The sequence below is a fragment of the Lissotriton helveticus genome, chromosome 9 (genome assembly GCF_964261635.1).
Source record: "Lissotriton helveticus chromosome 9, aLisHel1.1, whole genome shotgun sequence".
Lineage (NCBI taxonomy): Eukaryota > Metazoa > Chordata > Amphibia > Caudata > Salamandridae > Lissotriton > Lissotriton helveticus.
Genome location: NC_136070.1, coordinates 956767087 through 956793075, shown reverse-complemented (window position 1 = coordinate 956793075; position 25989 = coordinate 956767087). Strand labels below are relative to the sequence as shown.

General features: G+C 45.2%; 1 protein-coding gene across 5 annotated transcripts in view; it reads left to right on the top strand.

Moving 5' to 3' along the window:
• Positions 1-25989, top strand: part of LOC144782081 (cadherin-related family member 4-like) — a 359291-nt gene that overhangs the window by 194812 nt on the left and 138490 nt on the right. For all 5 annotated transcript variants that reach the window (XR_013601103.1, XM_078661234.1, XM_078661232.1 and 2 more), the window contains exons 7-8: positions 5250-5353; positions 14118-14248. Coding sequence is in view for 4 of the 5 variants with exons in the window: in XM_078661234.1 (XP_078517360.1) it covers positions 5250-5353; positions 14118-14248 (235 nt within the window). In the remaining variant the exon portion in view is untranslated. The remainder of the gene's footprint in view (positions 1-5249; positions 5354-14117; positions 14249-25989) is intronic.

The window sequence follows — 25989 nt, the reverse complement described above, 5'->3', positions numbered from 1 at the left end:
TTGCACCTATTTTTACCTATTTACTTTCTATGCTTCCTGTCCACATCCCAGCCATTTACTTTCATCGCATTGATTCTATTATTTCCAAATTTCTGTGGAAACAGAAAAAACCTCTTATATCTTTGGCGAACCTTCGCAAACCCAAATCGAATGGAGGACTTAATTTTCCAAATTTTCAACTTTACCATAAATCCTTCTCTCTTCGTCAAGCTTCCCGATGGCTCTCCTCAGAATTATCCCCTTTTTCTCCTCTTTGGCTTCATGTTGAACGCTCTTTATTATTACCTTTTTCATTTCAAGAGGTTCCTCGCTTTACTTCCAATTCTCCTTATACTATCCCTCCTCTGTTCAAATATACTTCCTCTCTTCTGAAACCCTTACTTTCCCCATTATCCTTTTTCATAATCGACCCATCTCCTGGTCCTCTTGGAGATCAAAAGGTATTATTTGGGTTCATCATCTCTTTGATGGCTCTTCACCTTGCTCCTTTCCTCAATTCCAGTTGAAGTTTCATTGCCCTCGTTCATTCGCACAGAAATATTATACACTTATGGAAATTGTCCTGGATCGCTATTATTCTCTCCCTTCTTCGGAGGTCCCTCCCCCCTCTTCATCTCTTCTCTCCATACTTTCTACTGTTCCTAAGGCCTCTCTTATCTACCGTTTCTTTTCTGCTCCTAATCCTGACCGCCCCAAATCTAAGATAGAATTATCCTGGGAGAAAGAGTTGGCTTGTTCTTGGCCTATCTCTCTCTGGGATAGACTATGGACTAAAACTTTGAAGACCTCTCGTTCTGCTTCCCTTACTCAGTCCCTCTTTTTCTTCTATCATAGACTCTATCTTTCTCCTCTTTCCCTATCTCGATTTCTTTCTTCTTCTACCTCTAACTGTTGGACATGTAATACTCCTGAAGCTGATCTCTTTCATCTTTTCTTCCTTTGTCCCCCTGTTCAAGTCTTCTGGAAACAAGTTTGGTCCCGCATTTCACGTATCTTTACACTCTCTATTCCCTTTTCCAATTCCCTTATATTTTTAGGAAGTCTTTCAGACTCTTTGGCTATTTCTCCACACTCATTGGGTCTCCTTGATCTCATGCTAGCCTATGCTTTTCAACACATTGCCTCCAATTGGAAGTCCCTTACCAATCTCTCCATGCGTGGTTGGTGGAATCTTCTTTGTAATTCCCACAGACTTGATGTTGCTTTTGCTGCCTCTTGCAAACCTCCTCGCAATGTAGAGCTTTATTGGCTACCCCTTACTTTGTATTTGGATCACTCTGTCAACAAACAATATACTCCACTCTCCTCTGACAACTTTAAGCCCCCTTGAACATGTGTACTTCTGTCCGCAGTTTCGTTCCTTAAATTTCACAGTTTAGGTTTTTCACATATATTATAATTACCAGTATGTTTTTAATTATTGTGCAATCGTTTTTGCTTTTCTATACCGATATTTGTTTATTTTATACTTACTTATATATATGATTGTTGTTTTAGCATAGTTTATCTCTCCCCCTTCTTTCCTTCCCTTCTTCCCTTTCCCCCCCCTCAAAAATTAGAAAATGCTTGGTTTTATCTTGTTGACATCAATAGTTGAATATCTATTACTCATATTTTTTCCTCCTGATGTCAACTTGTTGTTTTTATATCTTGTTGATTCAATAAAGCTTTTAAACTAAAAAAGAAGGCTGAGATGTTTATGGAGTGTTTCATTTATCTTCCCCTTTTTCCCCCTGTACAGTCACTTCGGAATCCGGAGTTCATTACAGATCTAATGTGACTGAAAGACAAAGGAGTGGGGATAGCATCAAAGTCTGAATTCACTTGCAATCCTGACAAAAAAGTCCTCAAACACAAATCAGAATCTACAACTAAAAAGAAAGCCATAGCTTACTTGTTATGGCCCATCAATGTAGGAAGGCAACTGCACTTGGACTATGTAACTGTAATATTATCACTACCCATGTTTAAGTTGAGGAAGATTGTAAGAATCATGGTTATAATCCCCACTGTATCCTCTCCTACTTGAGGCCAACACCCAAAGAGCATACAATCTTCTTTCTCTCTTAGCCCTCTCTTTTCGAAAGATTGACCAAATCAGGTCCAAACAGCTACAAAATAATTTCCTTTGCCTCTTTGAAACTATTTTTATTCGAGATTTTTTCGTTTAACAGTTTGAACTTCTACTGGATTCTGCTTCTAAATACTATGCGTGGCTCTTTTCTCCTTGATGTCACAGGCAGTTTCGTGCTTTGATGATCACTCTGTGTTTATCTTCATATCTTATCAGGAGCTACAAGATTGCCAGTGATGCTTTTACTCTTTGTGTTTTTTAAGGACACATTTGACACCTTTCTTGTATACGATTCTATGTAAAGTGGCACTGTGGCTATTGGGAGGAGGCGGCGTTATTAAGGGCAACAAAGAAGAGCACTCAACTGACCTAGTCCTTGACAAATGACTGCCACCACCAATTTTTGCTTACATCTCCTGATTTGCCCATTGCCTTCTTTGCTCTTGTCTCTTACTTATCATCCCTCCACATTCTCTATCTATTCTTGCCCTTACACAATCTCTGATTTTTACACTCCTTTCTCACTACCGAGAGAGAGAGCTCATACCTACCGTCTTCCTTACTCTTCAGTCTTGAAGTGTGAAGATATAACCATGAGTTGAGTTACACACACCTCGAAGCAGCTTCTATTTTATCTAATGGTAGTTTTTGGCAAATATCCTTTTCCCATGACAACCCGACACAAGAATGTTGCATCTTAACATCACATTAGTCTTATATGTTCCTCTCAATCAATGGATTCAAAAGTGACAGATGCCATATTTTAAGACCTAACAGAAACAATGTTAACACCTGCAGCCTCATTCAGGTTGTGAATTCCTTTACCCCCTATTACTAGAATTGATAATTATTCCTTCAAATGTTTGCTACACAACTAAAGAGCTGTAGCAAACATTGACTTGTAATCATAGAAGTGATCCAGTCATATAACTTAGACTTAGTATGCCTGAAAGAAACTTGGCTAACTCTGTGCAGCCAGTACTTGACCTCCTAATAACCTTTGAAGTACAATCATTCATCTAAATAAGGAGGCAGCACTTTGAAGAGGGGTTGTAGTTATCCATAGATCTTCAATACAATACATAAGCTTAAAATAGGTAAATTATCCTCTTTTGAATGGTTTTCCCTTGAAATAAATGCATCAGAATCGAAACACATCATTTACCATCCACCTGGTGAAAACCTTCTCTTCCCCAACAACAAATGAAATTCATAGCAGAAATATCCAGTTCTAGCTCTGATAACATATTCTTGGGAACTTCAATTTATTGAGGGGATATGATTGCAACTGCTGTATCAAAATTACCCATTTTCTGCTCAACAATGACCTCAAACAACTCTCTTTTACAGCCACATCTGACCTAATCTGCAAAAAAAGCCTCACCCAGAGTCTAACCGCTATTCCTGTGGATTGGTCTGACTACTTCTTGCACATTTTTTTCTGTTATGCTGAAAAACGTTCATCTATGGACAAACAAAACAAAAGAGGTTTTGAGTCAGGGATTGCAAAGAGATTTTCTCCTACAAATCAAAATTGCTTTAAAACTAATGGACTCCCCAGATTAATCTGAAGCAAAAATACAACATATTCATGACAGAGGTTCCCACTGCACTTGCCCTGTTAAAACTAAAACTGTAAAACACAATTCCATAAAATGGTTTAAAAAGAAACGTGTTGAAAAACGAAAAGTTCATATAGTGATGGAATGCACATGGGGACAAAAGGGAACAAAGCGTACTCTAGAAAAGTTTGGAAATCAGTGGCAAGAATACAAACATCATATCTCTAAGGCCAAATCAGTTGTCTTCAGAATGGAAATCATTGCTAAAAGTCAGTCTAGGAAGCTTTTTGACATTGTCAACAAGTCCACTAACCTCATGGCCTCTCTTGATATCTCAAACGGTTCTCCTACTTCTTTGATGGAAAAAATAAATGTGAGTGTTCTCGCTCTTCCGCAAAACATCCTACATCAGGTGGGAGTTATGCAGAAAAATCCACATCTAAATTGACCTCTTTTGATGTGGTAATGGAAGCTGATCTGAGAAGCACTTTCTGAGCTATAAGGCAATCCTCTCACTTCACTGACCCTACCCTGACAAAGATTGTGAAAGACCTAAGTGCATCCCTCACCCCGTACTTCACTTATGTGATCAATTACTTTTTGAGTCAAGGCATAGTTAACTGCCTCAAAACTGGACAGGTTACTCCTCATTTTAGAAAGAAAGTTATGGAATCTGCTGACCTAAAAACTTCCACCCTGTATCTAAATTCAAAATCTAAGTTCTAGCAAAAGTGCTTATGGGTTGTGAAGCAAATGAGCTAAAAAGCACACTGAAGAAAATTATGTCTTAGAAAGGCCTTCGGTGGGCTTTAGAGCTGGATGTGGAACAGAGACTGCAATGTTACAAGTAGTAGTAACACTCTACACATCTTTGACAATTGGAAATCTTGCACCCTCATACTTCTTGCCCCATCCACAGCATTTGACATAGCCATCGTTCTAAATCCTTCTAAAAATCCTAGAAAAACAGATGGTGATGAGTGGCACAGTTCTGTGATGGTTTGAATCATATCTCATTAACTGCTCACAGAAAGTAATTTGTCAAGCTCTCTCCCCAGCTCTTGCCTCGTTATCAAGGAGTACAACAAGGTTCGATCATCTCCCCAGTGGTTGTAATCTGACACTGGAATGACTTGTCTCTTTCCTGAGAAAATTGAATATCTCCTTTCAGCTGCATGCAGATGACACACTGCTACATTTTAAGGTCTTTTTGTTGAAGGACAAGGCCAATCTTGCAAAGACCATTGGCAATCTTCAGTCATAGATGTCTTTCCATCATCTAAAGTTGAGCCCCCAGAAAGCCGAGTTCCTTCTAGTCTCTCCTCTGATGAAAGCAATGTTCCTGATGAAATTCTTAATTGAACCCAATATTGTTATCCTATGGTTACACTGTTGGTGTGAAACTCTATGTCTTACTCTCACTGCTTCTTCCTGTACCACATAAAGCACTACACTACTTTACTTTGTAAAGCACCCTGCTACCCTTCTAGGTCTGGTTTGTGCAATGTTAAAAATAAAATGTATCCACAATGTTGCTTTATTTTGATGCTGTTTACCTTACTTAGTCTATAATAATACATTAGGTTTACATTCTTCTTTTTTATAACTTTCAGAATTTTATCTTCACTATTGTCGTGTCAGACCAGTTTGGAGAAAATTGTACTGGATCCCTCACAGTCTCAGTTTTACCTTCGCAAAAGCACCAACTGAATTTCACGTAAGTAAAAATAGTATGTTTTCTGTTTTTGAAGTGTTTGATGGTCCAGTAATATGTCAGACACAGTGTCAGAAATAGTGTCTTCGTTAATATCGTTCAGAGATAATCGAAAGAGAAAATTTGCAAATATTTTCTTATATCCTGTATCCTGTTAAAGTTTTTGAAATGCAAAGGAACATTTTGTCAACTGAATACAAATGTAATCACACACGCTCTCCTTAAAGTAACACCTTTTACGTTATGACATCACAGGAGTACAGCTATAACCGCCAGGTTACATCTTATTTATGGGTTGTATTGTAGACAACTACGATACTCCACATAATGTTAAGATACTGGGGGCCTGATTCACAAAGGACTTCTTGACTCGTGGAGGATGCTCCGCTGTCATGGGGAAGTCTCCGCAATGAGAATTCTCCTTGAGAGATTCTGCCCCAAGTGAGGAGATTCCCCCACGACTGTGGAGGCCCTTTGTGAATGAAACCCTGAATCTTCTAACTTCCTTCTTTAGACCAGCTCAAGGAAGCACTGCGATTGCAATTCCGGGACAGATTTACAAGCCCCATGCGACACATTTACGCAGCCGTTGCTTCACTTCTGTGACGCAGCGGAGGCGTAAACCATGCGCCTCGTTGCGCCTTATTTACAATGTGACGCATCTAGGCAGATCTGGCGCAGGGTGGGGGTTCCGTCGCAGGAGCGCTTCACAAAAGTGACGCAGTGAAATCTACAAGATTTCACGGAGTCACTTTTTTTTGTCAAAGGTATTTTTATTGACATTTTTTGTTTGTTTGAACACAAAAGAACATGCGACAATCCCGCACATCGCCCCACGCAGGGGGTAGCATAAGAAGCAGCCCGAGAATAGCATGATAAACTGGAGAAATTCCCTGCGGTCAAGCCTCTAGCAGATAGAGTAGTTCCCCCGGAGGTGCCAACCCAGACATGCATTGGGGGCACCATCCGGCCTGCATTGTAGGCGGAGGGTAGCTGAAAGTCCCGGGTGCGTGAGTTCACAGCAATGCAATCGAGCGCCCAGGCCTCCCGGGCTGATCTGACCACAGTTATCCTACATTAATTCTATCGGAACCTTCCGCGGGCAAGTGCCTTGGCATGCAGTGACTTAAATGAACAATATGAGGGATGTCATACTGAAATACAAAGTACGAACAAGCCCCCCCTCCTCCTCCCTCCCCAGTGGTGGTAGCAGCATACGAAGGACAGGGGACCAGACTTGCAGTGGCAGAGATTCACAGTTGAAACAAGTGGAGGCCTCGAACGCTAGGGGGACACACTACGGATGGTAGGCCCTTGGAGAGGAAAGCGACCAGTGGGCCCCAGCGGAACTCAAAGTTCTTAAAGTCGTCCCAAAAAATATCAGCCATCCTCTCCATACTCAACAATTTCCACAGTCGCGAGTGCCAAAGAGAGGTGTCCGGTGCATCCTTTTTCTTCCATGCTGCGGCCAGGGTAAGCTTGGCCGCTCCGATGCTGAGCCACATGATCCTCTTGTCCGCCCTAGTCTGATGTTCGATACAAGGATCACGGAGACCCAGCAGGGTAGAGGCCATTGAAGTAGGTATGGGGTATCCCAACATATCTTTAATTTAGGCGAGAATTTCCTCCCAGAAAGGGTGGATAATGGAGCAGTCCCACCAAATGTGCTGGAAATCCCCTAAGAGCCCACATCCCCTCCAACATCTGTCGGAAGTGTCAGGGAAGATCAATTTCAACTTGGCGGGGTGTAGGTACCAATCCATCATGGTTTTCATGTGTGCCTCCCTAAGCTCCACTGAATGATTAAACTTGGCAATGTCTGACCATAAGTGTGTCCACTCGGCGTCTGAAATGTCCTGTTGAAGGACCCCCTCCCACATGGTCATATATCGAGGCCTAGGGGCAGTTGCAGTGGAAAGTAGGAACCCATATAGGAAAGTGATGACACCTTTCATGGAGGAAGTCTTGGTCAGGAAGGCTTCGAACTTCGTGAGAGGCCGAGTGCCGCCTCTCTCACCTGGGGGGAGAGCGCCCAGTGAAGTAGTTGAGCGTGGTGGTATCGTTCATTCTCCTGGACCCCGTAATCCCTTCTACAGCTGTCAAAGGTGAGTGGGTCAAAGTTGTGAAATAGGTGTGTGAGTGCTAAGCAACCGCCCTCCTTCCAAGCCCCAAAGGGGCCCCCGGCCAACGCGGGGGGAAGGCGGGGTTTAGGTGTATGGGCGTGAAGGGGAGAGGAAGGTGGACCACCTGTCATCTCTGGAGACTGAATCCCAAACCTTCATGGTGGTGCTAGTGGGGGTACTGATATAGGCATTCTTGGGTCTGTCGTTCTTGGGCTTCCACACCAAATCCCAGATCGTTCTCCCTGCAACGCTCCTCTCCATGTGCATCCAATGTTTTTCTGACTCTTGTTGTGACCACTCTACTAATATACGTAGTTGTGCAGCTTTATAATACAAGTGGATATCAGGCAACCCTACGCCTCCCTCTTTCCTCGGTCTGCGTAGGATGGCGAAGGAGAAGAGCGCCCGACCCCCCTGCCAGATAAAGCGCAGCATCATAGACTTCACCCGCCGGAAGAATTCCCCGTCTAGGTCAATAGGAAGGGCCTGGAACAGGTACAGTAGCTTGGGAAGAAGGGACATTTTAACTGCGTGAATCCTCCCCAGCCATGAAATAAACATGGGCTTCCATCGGGCCAGGTCGGCCTGGATCTTAGCTAGGAGCGGAGGGAAGTTGGCAGAGTAAAGTTTCCCCAACGTGGGGGTCCATTGGATCCCCAGGTATTGAATAGAGGAATCAACCCACGGAAGAGGTGTTAGCAACTTGAGATGGAGAACTTCGGACTGGGGGAGTGTGAGGTTAAGGACGTAAGATTTGTCATAATTAGTTTTGAACCCCGCCACCGCTTCAAAGCGCTCCAGTGCTGCTTGTACGTGAGGAAGGGAGTGGGCCGGATCAGAGAGGGAGAGGAGGACATCGTCCGCAAAAAGAGTAATCTTATGAGACTCCCCCGCGAAGGGTAGGTCACGAATTTCGGGGTTGGCTCTCACCTCTATTGCCAGCGGTTCTATGCTAAGGGAAAAAGGAGAGGCGACAGTGGACACCCCTGCCTAGTGCCCCGTGAATGCTCAAAAAAGGAAGACTGGTGGCCATTCACCGCCACTCTGGATCTGGGGGAGAGGTAATTCACCCGAATCATTGTTAAAAATTTGGAGAACAAGCCGAAGGCAGCCAGTGTGCAAAACAGGAACCCCCAGTCCACCCTGTCAAACGCCTTCTCGGCGTCCAGTCCCACCAGAACTACTGGGATTTTAAACTTTTGGCCTTTTCAATCAGATGTATCACCCGCCGTGTGTTATCATGGGTCTGGCGTCCCTTGATGAACCCTGACTGGTCAGGGTTTATGAGTGCTGGAATCAAGTCGTTGAGCCGCTGGGCAATGATAGAGGAGTAGAGCTTCGCATCCAAATTCAAGAGGGCAATCGGCCTATAGGAGGCACATTTACTAGGGTCTTTCCCGGGTTTGGGTATGATAGATATCAGTACCTCAGCCATCGTGCTCGAAGTCTCACCCTCTTCCCCCATGCTGTTGAACAGCCGGCCGTGTACCCATCCGCCCCCGGGGCCTTGTGGGGTTTTAAAGCCTTAGTGGCAGCTAGCACCTCTTCCCTGGTGAGGGGGGCTGAGAGCGCCTCATCCATTCTGCTGATACCTGGGGCAGTGCTATTCCTGTAGATAGTCGTTTTGCACAGTAGAGTCAAGGCTATCCCCTGCATAAAGGTTCTTGTAGAAGGCCCCAAAGAGCTCAACCTTTGCCTCGTCCTGATGTGTCAATCCCCCCCGAGTGTCACGGATCCCCCCAATGTATTCCCGCTCCCTCTTGTCCCGAAGCTGCCTGGCAAGATGTCTCCCTACCTTGTTGCCCTGGGAGTAGGATAGACACCGTAGTTTTAGCAGGGTGTATTCGGCCCTATTATTATAGTGAGCCCGGAGTTTACCTCTGATGGCCGTTAGCTGCCGCAACGCCAATCTGGAGGGGTTCTCTTTATGCGTTTTCTCTAGTGTGGAGAGCTCCTCCTCTAGCTGCTCTCTTTCCTGACCACGTTGCCTATTAAGAGCAGCATTCAGGGCCATGCAGTGGCTGCGAAAACACGCCTTAAAGGCATCCCATGTGGTCAAGACCAAGGTGTCCCCCGAGTCATTAAGCGCAAAAAACTCGGATATAAGTCCTCGCAGAGTGTTACAGGAGGACTTGTCCCGAACCAGGGAAGGCGGGAAATACCACCTAGGGCTGTCCTTACTCTTCGCGCCCCAATGAAGGCCCACCGCGAGCAGGCTATGGTCGGAAACAGACAGTGGGAAGATCTTGGCCTCGTGGAGGTCCCCTCGGAGGGACTGACTCAGGAAGAAGTGGTCAAGTCGAGAATGAGAGCGGTGGACGTGGGAGAAGAAAGTGTAGTCTCTAGATTGGGGGTATAGGAAGCGCCAGGCATCAAAAAGGCCCATGTCAGAAATCTTCTGTTGCGTGTCAGGGGAAAACGTACCCGTGTCAGATCTCTGTGAGTGAGTGCTATTTAGATCCTTCTGCCACACCAGATTGAAGTCCCCCATGACGATCAGTGGCCCTTCCGCAAAATCTACGACTTTCCCCAAAAGGGTGTGGAGGAAGACATTTTGGCCAGTGTTAGGTGCATACAGCACGAGGAAGGTGCAGAGTTTGCCCCGCAGGAGGCCCTTCACCATAACCCAGCGCCCCTCCTTGTCACTCTGTACTCCCATCGGTTAGAAATGTAGGGTCGAGCGGAACATAAGGGCCACTACCCTCTGTTTCGTGGTGGCGGAGGACCTATATATAAGCGGGAACAGTTTATGCTTAAGGCGTGAGTCTTCTGGTTTGGCCAGGTGGGTCTCCTGAATGCCAACTACACCTAACTGATGATCAATGATATATTTCCAAATCTTTTGGTGCTTCTGGGGAGAGTTCAGCCCCTTAGTTAGTGGCATCAGTGGAAGACCCCTCGACATTGCTCCACAAGGGCCACCTGCCCCAGCCATCTGTACTGAGTGGTCGAATGGCTGACTCCGCCATCCTCCATCACCCTCCAGCTCCTAGGTGCAGCATGCGACCGCCCGATCGTACCAATACCAACCCGCTCCGTGTGGCCCATCCGCCCCTCACGCCCCCTCCCCCCTTCACTGGTCCACCACGCCCGCGAGTACTCCTGAATCAGCTCTCTGCCATAATTGAACAATCACCTGCTACCACCACTACCTCCTCAGCCCACCCACCCACCCCTCCATCACCCCAAAAAGAAAAACATAATACATAGAGCAGAAGAAGACAAGTCCCATGGACAAGGGGACATGGCACCAGTCAATTTCCCTCCAGTTCATGACATCGACCTCCCTCACGAGCATGGACAAAAAGCACAGGTGTTACCTCGTAGGGGTAGCTCCCTCCGGCACCTGCAAATGGCCCTCTCAGTCTCATGAGGCCGCCTCACCGTCGTCTGCTGCTGCTTCAGTAACCAGGGCCACAGAAGCGACAGCGGCACCCCTCTCCTGCATACTTGCTGTTAGGTCGGGCCTCCCCGCCGACATAGGCTTGCCCACTCTCTGCCACTCTGCAGAGCGTCATTGTCGCCTGTTAGCTGAGCCGCTGTCTCCTGATGAGGAGTCAGGCCGCTCCAAGCCCAGAAGGTCCGATGCCACTGCCAGAGAGCGCACTTGGACCAACTTGTTCTGCCACCGGAAGATGAGACGGAATGGGTGCCCCCAGGAGTAGGGCACCTTTTGCTCTTGTAGGTATGCAGTGACAGGCTTGAATTCCCGCCGTTTTTGCAGAGTAGAGGCCACCAGATCTTGAAATAACAAGGGGCGATGATCCCGGAATTGAAGGGGAGCGAAGTCACGTGCCTTTCCGGAGGATCCGTTCCTTCAGTTGAAAGTCATGCACACACACTAATATATCAGGGGGAGGTGCGTTGGCGCCTCGCGGTAAACCAATACGGTGCACTCTGTCCATTCGTATGGCTTGCAGGTCCTCCTCATTCAAGATATGTTTGAAGAGTGCCTCCACATACTCCCGCAGGTCCGACCCCTCTCCTTTACAAGGCACTGAGCGAATCCGGATGTTGTTTTGACGGGACCTATTCTCCAAGTCCTCGGTATGGGCTTGCAGATCGAGGTTCTGCTCCGTCAGGCGAATTACATCTTGTTGAAGTCGGTGAATGTCCTCCGCCGTCCCCACGTCGTGCTCTTCCAACGTTGCAACACGCTCCCCCACTCCATCTACGGCCCTCCTCACCTCACGCAGGTCAGAAGCCAGTTGGGAGCGCAGCTCCGATATGTCTTCTTTAATGGCCGCAAAAAGTTCAATCATGAAGGCCTTGGTCGCGGGTTCCTCATTCTCACCCCGTCTCAGGGACTTTTCGGGGACTGGCGAAGCAGGCTGCGTCGCTCCCTTCGACATCCCGTCTTTCCCAGGCTTATCTTTTTTTAGTCTGGTTGTCGCCATAACGACTGGTGCTCAAACCCAAAACCAGATCTCGAATACGGTATGGGGGGTCACCACGTCCGTCTACTGCCTCCCTCGCTCCACACTGCAAAGAGGCCTTCAGAATCGTAGCAGCCGGTGCAACCCCAAGCCCAGTGTCCAGGCCCCTCTCGATAGGTCAGGCGTTACCCGCTCTGGTCACCAGATCACGAAGAAAGGTATGGGGAGGTCGCCACGTTCGTCTAGTGCCTGCCTCGCTCCACACTGCAGTGAGGGTCTTCTGAATCGGAGCAGCTGGTGTAGCCCCAAGCCCAGAATCCAGGCTCCTCTCAGTAGACCAGGCGCTACCAACTCTAGTCGCCCCAGCCCGCTACCTCCTGCGCTCGCGTGCCAGGTCGGAGGCGCTCGTAAGGGGCCCTGGGTAAGTCAGACCAGCTTCACCTCGATGTCCCCCCCTCTCTGAGGGTCAACAGCAACCGCTGCCGGCCAGGCTCAGGGGTCCACCCTATCGCACCCCGTGGCTCGGCTGTGTCTCACCGCTTTTGTTCTACGTAGGACACCGCTCAACAAGATTGTCCATTAGGGGACCACCGCGCGGAGCAATATGGCGGTGTCTCCACAGGCCAGGGTGCTCCCGTCACTAGGGTTCACGCTCCGCACGTGGGGTGCACTCTCTCTTCCCCAGATCTCCCGGTGTGCGCCGGCCCCCAAAGTTCCAGCCAGCCAGAGGGGCAGCCACAGGCAGAGAGACACTGCTCTTCACCACACTTCCCCAGAAGCGGGCCTGCACCGTCCGCCGACAATGCGGACCGCTAGCTATGCTCCCCGGCTCCACTCCTCACCTTTCCTGGGGCCTCAATACAGGTCTGGCGCAGTCCAGCTCCGATGGCTTCTCCTCCTCTAGGCCGCCGGAGTCGCTGCCCCCGCTTCCCAGGCTGCACCGTACTCCCCACAGTCGGTGGGGTATGGGGCCCGCTCACAGGCCTCTCCGCAGCTCATAACACGGGCGGTCCACGCCGCCCAGGCTCCTCCTGGCTTCGCCGCCACAAGGCTCCCGCGGCGGTAGGCTCCTTGTTCCCAGGATCCCGGGGGCCAGAGTCCGCCGCTTCCAGCAGGCAGCGCCGCCTCCGCAGGCCTCTCTGCTGAGGCCGCAGAGCAATCGGGGTCTTCGGGCACCCCCCCGACCGAGTCACAGCGCTCACCAGTGTGCGGGGGGGTCCGCTCGTTAGTGCAGCCGGGTACCGCGATCACTCCCTCTCCAACCTGCTCTTTCCCGCTGCTGGGCCTAGATCCGCGGTCTGCCGGAACTAAACAGAGAACCGGACCTCGGCAGGCAGCAACGGGGCACCGGGCAACCCGAATCCGTGTCCGGGTAGGTGTCGAAGAGGGTGCTATGCAAGGCTATAGTACACAAGGCGCCGGAGGGACTGTAACGCACGTCCTACTCCGCCGCCATCTTGGCCACGCCCCACGGAGTCACTTTTATGTCCATGCTGCGTCAAAACCCTGTGCCTGCTTGAAGAAGGCGTAAGGAGTGACGTAGCATGTTAGGCATAGGGCGCCCCTGAGCATGGCTGAAGCCGCGTTCCGCTTGCAACACGACTCCAGCAATGCGCCGCCCATACGCCGTGGGATGCGACATGCATCTGCCCATCCATGCACCACAGCGTGCCGCATTGTAAATGCAGTGCATCAGTGATGGCGCACGGGTGGTTTTGCGTTTCGCAAGTGATCGGGCGCATCCCTGCTGATTTGCAGAGATGCGCCAGACCTTGTAAATCTGCTCCCTCCATGTTTTGTATATACCCTTTCACTTATGCATAGCAGATGACCTGTTAGGTTAAAAAGGTCTTAGATCCACTGTGCATTCCTATGTACATCTAAACTATCACAGGTTACTGCTTGTGTCATTCTTGTACCCCTTAGAAAATGTAATAAACAGAGTTGAGTAAAGGTTCTAAGAGAGCCATTTATGAGATAGCTGGTTATAGGCTCGTATCTCAGAAACTAAAGCATTCCTACAAGTCGCACAATGTTATGTGCCTATTCTTTTCTAAGCAGTACACCCCATGTAGCAGCAAATAACTTGCAGATTTTGTTATCACACAGCAGAAAAGCACCCAAAGATAGAGCTGCTGTTATGTGTGTGTTTCCCTTGCACAATCATTTGGGTCGAACTGTTTTAACAAGTGAATTCCTTATGCATTAGAACACATTACTCACGTTTCTAGAAGGATTATAATGTCCCTTCATTTTAATTTCAACCAGGATCCAGTCTCAGACAGTCACAACCATAGAGAATTTGGGCGACAGCGTCTATGTGGCCAATGTTTCAGCAGCGGGTGCCAAGGTCCGCTACCAATTCATCTTTCCATCTCCATATTTTTCCATCAATGAGGGTAAGAATCATGAAAGTACTTGGGTGTGTCACACATGAGGATCCTGTTTTTTCTGGTCCTCTCATCTATTCATTATAATAATCATATGAGTGAAAAGTACAGCTATAGCATGTAAAGCTCTGTTGTATAGTTTACATTTTGCTGCTCTTTATGTCTCATTTCAAAGGAGTACTAATAGTTAGCAAACACATTCAAGTTTAATATTATTGATTGATTGTCTATCCTTGGCTTATACAACTGTTATGTCTCATGTTACTCAGATGGCAGTTGCTTGGTTGGGGTAGAAATAAACAATGACCTAAAGAAACAGATATGTCTTAAGAAGTGACCTACAACGCATGAACGTCTGTTCTTATCGGCCAAGTAAGCGAAACAATATCTACCCCAAACCTCCTGCAGTGGCACATGATTGTAACAAGATATGTCAAGATCATAGGGTTCTTTGATGGCAAACACAATGTAGTTCATCTAGTAAGTAGAGTGGGCTCTGATTATACTAAGGTTGATGCAACAGGCGATGATTTTGAACAGACCTGATTCTCCACCTTAAGCTGGTGGAGATCATGCTGGGCATCAGAAACTTTATCCCCCCTCAGAGACCCAGTTATGAGTTTGATACCAACATTCAGTGCCACCTGTAACTTTCACTAACAAATTTTGGAGATCTCCAAATAGAGGTTATTAGTATACTCTAACTGTGAGTTGACAATGGAACAAACAACAATATGTGGCAGAGGAAGAGACTAACGTACATGACTGTACTCAGTACTAACCGACAATACAAGATGTTTTAGTTACTTTATCCACCTGTGAGATTATAGAAAGCTCACATCTGTACCTATGAGTGAGTTAGATGATATACTTAAAAAGATGCCGACATGTTTTCCCCCCCACCACGGGTTTGTTAGCAGCATTTCAGATTCAGGGATTAAGATATCTGGCTTCGATCCATAAAGTCGCAAATGACTTACATTAATTCACCAAACAAATGCTTGAAACGAGGCGCATTAGTTGTCATATTGAGAACTGTCCCCATTGATCACTATGGGGACCTGTGTATTATGTGCACTCGATTGTGAATATAGGTCCCATTGCCTAATTAGTTTTTAACAGAGGCTTTACCTAAATATATCAATTCAATTCAATTAGTCTTTATTTCGACTTTTGAGTCATAAAAGACACAAACATTTAAAAAATACATTTCCATATATCGAAAATACAAGTAGACAAAGGAGAACCTTCAGTGATCCCACTGTCCATCTCTCGTGAGGCAGAGGATTAATCTTCGGTTGCACTGAGACTGCTGGTTATAAAATTACATAAACCAATCCAAACTGAGGCCAACTATTCCTAATAAGCTAGTGAGTGAGTCTGTTGCAGAGGACATAATAGATCCACCAAGCTAAATGCTGCTGAAAAATTCACAAGCAGTAATTGTGCCAAATGTATATGGTTGGCAATACACCAAATGGATTCCATAGTGTTCAAGAGAGTGGAGCATGTCCCAAAAAATAGCTGAAAACCTGATTGAGCAACTTCCAGTGTTGTAAATGAATCTAGGACTCTAGTGTAATTTTTCCCGATTCATGCCCTTATATAGGTATAGATTGTTCGATCCTTATATAGGCATAGAAATCATTACCATATTTTGACTGAGCCTGTGCAGCCCAAATACGGCATGGCTACTTCCACTAAATTCCAAGAATCAACAACAATTTCTTAGAGAAACCCGCCTTCAGCAGCTAGGGACTTCCCCTTGCCTGAATACTAATTTATCTAGGAAATCATGGACTTTTCGAAGAACTGAGTCTTGGCTGACGTTATTAAGTCCAATCACACGTCAAACACGGCACCTTCAAAGTATAAATATGCCTAGATTTGCCCAGACAAACCCACGGTGGTTTGGAGCAGATTGACTTACTACTTGCCCGACGCCCTGCAGCAGCAAGTGCCGAAGGAAGCCGACCCTCCGGCTGACGCACTGAGAGACGCTGTCATTTCTCCTGCCAAGAAATCCAGCTCCAGTGTTTCCAGGCTACCCTTGCGGGTTGCTGGGAAATCGAGTCCTGAGATAGAGATACAAGACCTCCTTCATTCTAAACCAAGGTACGGAGCTGATTAGACCTTAAGAGAATTCTTGGACAGATTCTTGGCAGAGAAATACTAAACTTAAGCTACTCCTCACTTACTTCTTCCCTTGAACTAGACTTAGGTTAGGTACACTGGGGTAGGTGTATTTTAGAAGCACCAGTTGAGTACTTCTGGTCATTATTTTATCACTGTATGTATTTTATATGTTTTAGGCAACTTATGGCTTATAAACCATAACATGCTTTTACAGTACTACTTTATAATACTCTTCGTATTATATGCCTTGTACTTTATATCCGGTATTACGATTGTAGCAGTACATTTCTCATGCTTGAGAAAGAAGACTGTTCAATAAATACTTTTTATTGAAAACGCCCGTCTCTCTATTTTCTCAGCACCTCTGGTGAAACGAAGCATGCACGATTCACTGAGTAAAATAGTTATCTATTGTTTCCGCGACTCTAGAGATTGATTTCTTATTCTTGGGAAACAAAGTTGTCATGTTTATGCGGTTGTCAGAAACTAATCCCTTCTTGTGAATTCGAGAAAGTTTCTAGTGACCTCTGAGCTAGCTGTCACTCACAGTTAAGTCTAATATATTCGGTAGAGACTTAGTCGACCTCAGTCCTACGTCTAAACTACAGGAAATATTATTCCAATGCGCAGAGCCTATTGGGAATATAGGAACTACACAACACCAGCAGGTTGTTATTGTTCAGAGGGCTCTGAAATTGACCGGTTGTTCCCCTCCCTAGGATATAACTAATTAAGGGAAACCCTGCAAAAGAACAATAATTGCTGAGTTCCGGCGTGTCTTTTTTTACAGTGGAATAATGACTGCCTTCATCGCGGGATGAGGGATAGATCATTTATCTCTCCAGACAAGAACTGATTGTAGATTGGACATAGGGGCCAAACAATATAGGGAAAGCTTTGAAAAGTCATGATGGTCCCGAGTTATAAATGTAGCATTTGCCTTAATTTTCTTTGTATTGGTATGGTTTCTTCTAAGGGTCCTGATTTAAATTAACCTTTGGTGGTCCTGGGCCCAAAGAAGCAATAGTAACGTTAGTTAAGTATTAATCTGTAAGCAGCACATTTGGGGAAGCATCTGGTTTAGCTGCCAGATGAATGATTCCCTTATCTATACTCCACTGAAGAAGAAAAAATAGTTGATAATGTCACACATCATCTATGTGTCTTTCCTTTCCTTCCTTAATTATGTCAGTCATAAGGGGCACAATCAGGCCCTTAAGAGTATTGTGTTGTAAAGTTATGATAAGAAGTGATTGTGTTAAAGCAGAGTATATTGTGGATAAGCTCCCAAGGGATCCACCAACATCTTAGTCGACAACCGGCTAAACTGGACCTCAGTTATTAGAGTCTTCATCAAAAAATCCAGGCACAAGTCTCAGTAAACAGAGAAAACATACTCTTTAGTAGGGCCTTTATCGGCCACAATATTTATCTTATTATTCCATTGAACCTGTTTTAGCCTAATGGACAGCATAGTGGTACGTTTACAGATGATCTTTATAAACTATTGTCCACTTGCTTTCTGTGCATGCGCTGTGGTCTTAGTGCTTCATGGGATGAACTTCCATACCTATGTAGAAAAAAAGCCTAAATCCTTTCCTTTTCTATCCCTCCACTATACTTTTCAATTCAAAATACAGACTAACAGGTCCACCTCTCAAACTAATTTCATATTTCAATATACTAGTTCATCACTAATCCTTTATGGGTTCTGGAGTAGCGTGCCTCTTGCCAAAAAAGCGCTTCAACACCTCATCAGGTGTACACCTCATCATATGTAAATGCAAACCTTTTTCCCTCTTCTATCCCTCCGCTATCCTTCTCAACCCAAATATCTAACTAACATATCCACCACTCAAATTACCTTCATATTTCACTATACTAATTCACCACTAGTCCTTAATGGGATCCAGAGTAGCGTACTACTGCCCGAAAGAAATGCTTCAACACCCATCAGGGTAGCAAGCGTTATGAAAAATGCAAACCTTTTTACCCTCTTCTATCCCTCTGCTATCCTTCTCCATCCAAATAACTAACTAACAAACCCACCACTGAAATTAGTATCATATTTCACTATACTAATTCACCACTAATCCTTTATGGGTTTTGGAGTAGCGTGCTACTCACAGAAAAAGCGCTTCAACTTCCCATCAGGGGTAGCAAGCGCTATATAACTGCAAACTTTTTTCCCTCTTCTATCCCTCCACTATCCTTCTGAATCCAAATAACTGACTAACATATCCACCACTCAAATTACTTTCATATTTTACTATACTAATTCACCACTAATCCTTTATGCGTTCCGGTGTAGCTTACTAAAAAAGTGCTTTGATGACTCATCAGGGGTAGTAAGCGCTATATAATTGCAAATACAATACATTATTTAGATTTTGGCAGGCTGAATACGCCTCAAAAATATGGTTGGTACCCCGTATTGCACCTGCCATAGTCAGGATTGCCCTATAATACGGCAAATGGGTTATCCGCCACATTTTGATGTACTACCCCATCCACGAAATAAGACCTTATGTTTTTTAGAGCTAGTGTATACCTAAGTGCTGAGTGTGTTTCAATCCTCTATATCCTCCTCAGTACTAGCAATTGCAATGAAGAGCATTTTTTTTAATTGTAGTTTATCTGAGATAGAAACAATTGGCGGATTTCTTTAACTTTTCAAAGATTAGGTCAATTACATACATAGCCACAGACTGGCTTCTAATGTATAAAGAATTGAGACCCCTCTTAGTTCTAATTCTTTCACTATTAAGGGAAGACATTTGCTATTGTTGTCTTTTCTGATAACATTTTAGGCGGTTTTGATCTAAAACATTACTCATCTCTATAGTGGTATGAAAAATATCTTTTTTTTTCAACCAAGGGTTTTCATTTCCTGAAGTTGTTAGTTTCTGATTATTAAACTAAGGAAAAAGAAAGCTTTGTTCACCATACCCAAGGCAATGTACTAGTGTGAACTTCGTGAATTGCCAAACAATTCTTCATTGGGATTTTCGGTCTCTTGCTGGAGCTGAACACAGGGTGTGGAGATGGGCACAGAACACATCCTTTTGCCACTGGTGAGCAATGTTATGCCATTGGCCTCTTGTTAAGCTATTGTTTCCTTCCGATCACACTCTGACCTGTTTCAACTTACGGAAACCAGTTAGGTGAAAGAAAAGGATTCCTCTTTCCTTCATGGATGAACCAATTGATCACAACAAGCTTAGCTCTTGTGGCTTGTGTAGGGAGGGTTTCTCTGTAGCCGCACGCAAAGGGACAGTGGACACACACAGAGACACACACTCGGTCAAAGAGATAGGGGACACTGCAGTGATGTGCCAACGGGGAAAAATGTTGGTAAAGAATCATTATAAAACAATGGGGAAACCCAGTAGGCCGTAGGGCCTGGGTGAGAATTGGTACAGAATACAATTGGTCCCAACTGGAATTATTCAAGCCATGTATTAAATAGTACCCAATATCATGAATTACAAAACGCCTTAAAGAATTAATTTCAAGATTATTTGTATAGAATATCAAATAATTACTTCAAAACACATTAAAGCATGTGACACAATTGCTTCACAGCGCGTGGAAAGTAAGTGTAGATAGGAGTACTCTTGGGTAGATAGGAAGAGAATAAGGATTACAAGTGAATTTATATATACAGTGTACACAAACAATTCAAACGTAGCCTGGCTGGAAATGCTTATTATGATTTGATTTTCCACAGGTTATTAGATACAGCATGCAGTTTCTGTGTTATGTAGTAGCGGGGAAAAAAATATCAGTCCAGGGAAGTGAAGTTGGAAATGTCGACGTTTCGACCCCTAAAAGGCGGAGAGGCCAATTAAACCTTGGGGTGGGGTCTTCATCAGAACAAGAAGGCAGCAACCTAAAACAAGGGTTGAAGGAAACCAATCAATAACTCCAAAGGCCTTTCTATAGAATAGGTGATGAGGGGTACAGAACACAGCGGTGCCCTAGCTCACCTTGAACCCACCGTTGCTTAACACGTGGGGAGGAATGCAATTGGGCTGATGGCTCCAATCAGGACAAACAATGGGACCTCTTCATGGTCCAAGAATCTGATGTGCTGAAAATGAATAGCACCTTCGTGGTTTAGAATAATCTAAAATAAGAGGGTCACTGATTGATGTTGCATTAGAAATAATGAGAAATTTGGTAAACTGAAACACAGACTTAACAGAAACACCATGTATTAATTGGGCATCATGAACAAAGACCATGATGAACTTACTCGGCATAATAGAAGCTAAAAATGAAGCAGACAGAAATTGGCCTTGGTACATTAGCTTGACAAACCCCAAATTGGCTATTATGTGTGAACTAGGCTTGTTGCACAGTAATTCTTATTTTAACGTTGGATAATGGAAATTGGTTGTAATATGCTAAATGGCATAATCGAGTGTGATGTGCAATTGACTCTAATAAAACTGACAATCATGTTCCAACTGAGTGCATTAGAATTCGAAATTGCAGTGAGATACTACTAGGCAATATACTATCAGGACATAATGAAAACTAGCCTTAAGTGAAATTTCTAAACAATAGAAAATGGTACTGAATTGCCACTTGAACATAAAGGAAACTGTTTATGGTGTGCCAAATGAATGGGCAGAATGCAAACTCGTTATTTTCTAACTGGGCATAAAGCAAAATGACAACTGTGTGTCTACTGCAAATATGGTTAATAGGTCTTGCTATTGTATCTGTACGTCTTGGGAAGGGTTAATGATTCGATATATGGGCATAATGGTGGTTGTAATGATGTTCTAACCTGTCATAATGATAACTGGTTATGATGTACTATGCTTACTGGGCATCATGGAAACTGGTGATGGTGCACAAACGAAGCATAATGGCAACTGGTCATACTTTGCAATCTGGGCATAATAGCAAATGAAATTCCTGCAAAGTAGCTAAAATATCATAAGGTACCAACTGCATACAATAAAGTGGCAGTCGTGCCATAATTGGGCATGATGGAAATTGTGATGTGCTACCAGGTCTTAATGCTACTGCACATAATATGCTAATGGGGCAAAGTGAAATGTGCATTTATAATATGAACTTTTTGGCTAAAAACAGTATCAGGGTACTGATATAGGACATATATGGCAGAATGGTTACACAGATCTGTTGGGATGTTTATTTATTAATACAATACGATGACAGTATGTTGTACACAAAAATGCTGTATTACAAGAACTTGCATACTGTATTACAATATGCCAAGGGTGGCAGTGGCATTGGGCTCTTCACTCATATTGGTTATTCGCACAGCTTCCTGTGAGTGAAGAGGTGAGCTTTGAAGGTGGCTGGGGAGGTAGTTCCACTGTAGAGGTGCAAATAGTTCAAAGCACCGAAACTGACATGGGGATTGGAGTGGCTTTTTAGGGAGGGGCGGGGTAGGGGTGGAAGGTGCCATTTATTGCCTTGAATTCAGAGTCGAGGGGGTTGAGCAGTGGCATGTTTTTAGCTGAGCAGTGGCAGTATTGAGATATGGGTGTATGTCTAAACAGGGTGCAGTTTTTGTATCCCAAAGTGGGTCATTTGTCTAGTTAGAAGGAGTCATGAAGTCGGTATTGTAAGGATGTCGATACAATTGAATTTACTATTGACTATTAGGTTGCTAACGGGTTTAGCCTTGTGGAAGAGAAGATTTGAGGGAATTATTTGGAGTAATTTGCAAGTAGTTGGTGCTTGGAAACAGCGACGGTCGCAGTGATGTGAGATACTAGACTCATTCTTGTGCTAAAGTGCAGGCAAGATCCCTAGCAGAGGGAGAGGGTGTAAGGGAGTCGATTAGACAGAATATTGGGGACAGAGGATGCTGGGAATGAGATTATTTGTTTTGAAGTGTAAAGCATGAGGGAATCCTGGAGCATCCAGCCAATGTCTGGATGATAGAGTAAATGTTTCTAGATTTGATGTGAGAGGTGAACATTTTGAAAGGGAGGGACATTTGTGTGCCATTAACAAAAATATGCCAGGGGTGGAGAAAAATTCACAGAAGGAACCAGTGTAAAAGGCGAAACTGAGAGGTTGTCTGACTTAGGAGCCCCTGCTGATAGGGATGCTGGTAGAGGCGAAACGGAGTACAAGAAGACAATGAGTGGGTAGAAAGAGTAGAACAAGTCTAGCTTTGTGCTGGTGATTAATTGTAAGCAAATACACAGTGGCCTCGTAGTTGAAACTTGTGCCAAAGATCTAAAATCCCACTGTTACCTGTTCCAGTGTGGGTGTGGTAGTATGTCAATAAATGCAACAATATGCCCGTGATATATTATTTCACAATATCATGACATCAAAGTTGAACAATCAGTTTAGGCGGGGCAAGGTCAGACACTGCTCATTGCAAACATGTTTTTACATATACATACATATATATATATTTATACACACATGCACATAGTTATATAAAACTTTGCTAGATTGAATGATATAAAATAGATATTTATCATTTTTGTCATTTATTGGATTTAAATGTAATTTGTGATAGACCATGGCCTTGTTTACAATATATTATTCACAAGAATGATCATATATATATATATATATATATATATATATATGTTTACTTTTGAAAGATGTCTGCCATCTAAAGGGGTGTGAGATTGTCACCTTGAGAAAGGCTCATGGGAGCCGAAACGCGTCAGAGTTGTTGCAGTTGTATAAAGAAATTGGCTCGATATACACCCTGGAGTGCCCGTTTTTCTTTGGGATTCTAAAGTCTTGCGTTTTCATCATATGTATTGGGGACTGGCGCCTGTTACGAAGTACCGCCCACATTAGGTGGAAGAGACGACATTGTCAGCTAGAGCCAGGAAGCAGATATATATAATATGAGTTATCCACAGTAAGTCCCAACTTTAACTTGAACATATAAATATTTTCAGTACTGTAGCTAGGATAGCCCCATTGGTATGCTGACATCTCGACCCAATATTCTCAGGACTGTAGATAGGATTGCCCCATGGGTATGTTGACATTTCGACCCAATATTCTCAGAACTGCAGATAGGATAGCCCCGTGGGTATATTCACGTTTCAACCGCATATTCTCAGTAATAAAAAGATGCAAAATCTGGAACCACCTCGAGTCCGTGCCTTCTTCCATAGAGCTTCTGTGGGAGGTGGTTGTTTGTTTCATTTGATGCAGCGTGAGCGGTCGTCACGCTTTCACAGAACACCAGTTGATTGTGGCTCTCCCTTCAGACCGATTTTGTGGAGGAGTACTGGAGTGCTAATGGGTGAGCCCCCAGCTGTACAGCCAGGAAGAGGAACGAGGATGACTGTGGCAGAGGATGAGGGTCTCGTAGCGGAGTGGTCTTTGCGACTGCCAGCATGGGATCTTTGTTTTCACCAGCAAGAAAGGCCTTGCCCGGAAGACTGGTACCAGCTGGTGACTGGGCACCGCAGACGCCAACCCCGATGTGGTGAGGTGGTTTTGGCGTTATCAATTTTGATGATGGGTCCCTCTCAACCCCGAGGTTATGCCATATTGTGACTAATTGTATGCCAACTGTCAGCGTCCCTTTTTTATTAATCAATGCCTTTGCCCCGGTGTGAGACGCCTTTGACACTGACCTCGCAATATTAATATCTAATGTTCATCAACCACCTAACAGTTCACCATTCTATGGCATTATGGGATTTGGAGTCCTAAGGGTTTGGGAGCACGTGCTCGGCAGATTTTGAGTTGCAAGTATACTCATTGTCTGAACATGCAACCCCGAGATGAGACTTTATTTATCAAGTCCCGGTGCTCGGTTTTCATCAGGATTGTGACATTGATATTATGGCAGGAAAACACTTCAGTTTCAAAGTTGAGGTCAGAGGTCATGCTGCTGCGGACTTGTTATCAGCTGAGCTTTCGGAACTTTGGCTTATAATCGATGTGCCCCCGGGGTGTGTCAGGTCCCGGGTCTGCCCCACGGGAAAGTGCCTATGGGGCCCAGGCTCTCCAACCTGGGCCCCCCCTTGAAGTAAAGTTGGGAAGTTCCGTCGTGCTCCCCATGCAATCGCCATCGGGGATACCAGGAGCCCACCCTGGCCCCTGTCAAAAACAGAAATCGGGAGTGCCATCGTGCCCCTGTGAAGTGATGAAAGGGGCCCGGGACCCCCAACTCTGGGCCCCATTGAAGCGGAAGTCGGGGAGCGCCGTCACGCCCCCATGAAGTGAGGAAAGGAGCCTAAGACTCCCAACTCCATGTCCCGGTCAGGTGAGGTGGGGCCCAGGACCCTTTCCTGGGCCCCGGTGCCAGAGAGAAGAGGGGTGGTGCTGCTGCACTCCCCCACAGCAAGAGCAAGGAGTGCTGTTGCATTTCCCGGGGCCCTGCACGATCGGCTGCAGCCTCCGAGTCAGACCAGAATAGAAGGCGGGCTCCTACGGCAGCACGCAAGGATGCTGGTCAGTCAGGGAACCGGTGAGAGCAGCCGGGGGTGAGATCCCTGAGCTGCTCTCCAACTTACCTACATGTGGGGTGCCTGGGTGGGATTGAGCACTCAGAAGAAGGGCAGAAGTGGTGAGAGGCCACCACCGCAGGCAGCGGGGCACTCCCCAGAGCAGCAGAGAAGCCGCTGCTCAGATATTCACGCGTTGAGCGCGAAGCTCCCCATAATGTCTTGCAGGGCATGGGGAATCCTGCTTGTTTTTGTGTGTGGTGGCCCCAGGAGAACGGGGTCATCCACATTTGGTGGCAAAAGGTGCAGGTGTGGCGCCGCGGCCAGGGCGACTGACTCCGGAAGTTGGGGATCACGGTTCGATCCCTGTCACCGGCGGCAGATTAGCCCAGCACCATGTGACTCTGGGCAATAGCTTGCTTAATCTTCCCGACGGCCCCCAGCGCCTAGAGACCCTTACGGGTGATTGTGCGCTTTACAAATGTGGATTATTATTATTATTATTATTATTATTATGGGGAGCTGCAGGAGCAACACAGACTCCCCCAGCACAAGCGAGGAAAGTCCCCTACATAGTCTCTGGGGACTTAACAAGAAACAACCCCTCAAGGGTTCAGCCTTGTTTCAAAGCCAACATATTGCTGGAACTTTTGTTCTGCAGCTGGGTGCTGATGTGTAGGACTGCACTGAGGTGTGAGAGGCTGAACTTGGGATGTCGCTGGAGAGACATCATCTAGAGGTGAAGAGTTGCAATTGCTCAAGTGGTGCATTTACATAATGTTTCTAATGGGGACTGGAAGTCACACTTAATATGTGAAATGATAAGTAAATTGGAAATATGTTGCTAGGTATTCCTGCCAGGGTGCCTGGTTGTAATTACATAAACATGTGATTATAAATGTAATACCTTTTAGGGGCTTTGATTGACTTGCATTATAACTGTGATCAGATATGATAAGTACCTGTCATTCTTTTTAAGTTCAAATTAGTTATTGAATTTTCATTTTAACAATAAACACAGACAATACAGAAAAAATATTATTGAGCGAAAATACCTAATCACAATATAAAATTACAAGAACATCAAATGAATTACAATAGGTTAGAAATTGTAAATATTAATTAAAAAAATAAAGAGGAGGGGAAGGAACCATCCATACAAACTATTGCATTAATTATAAATAGAGC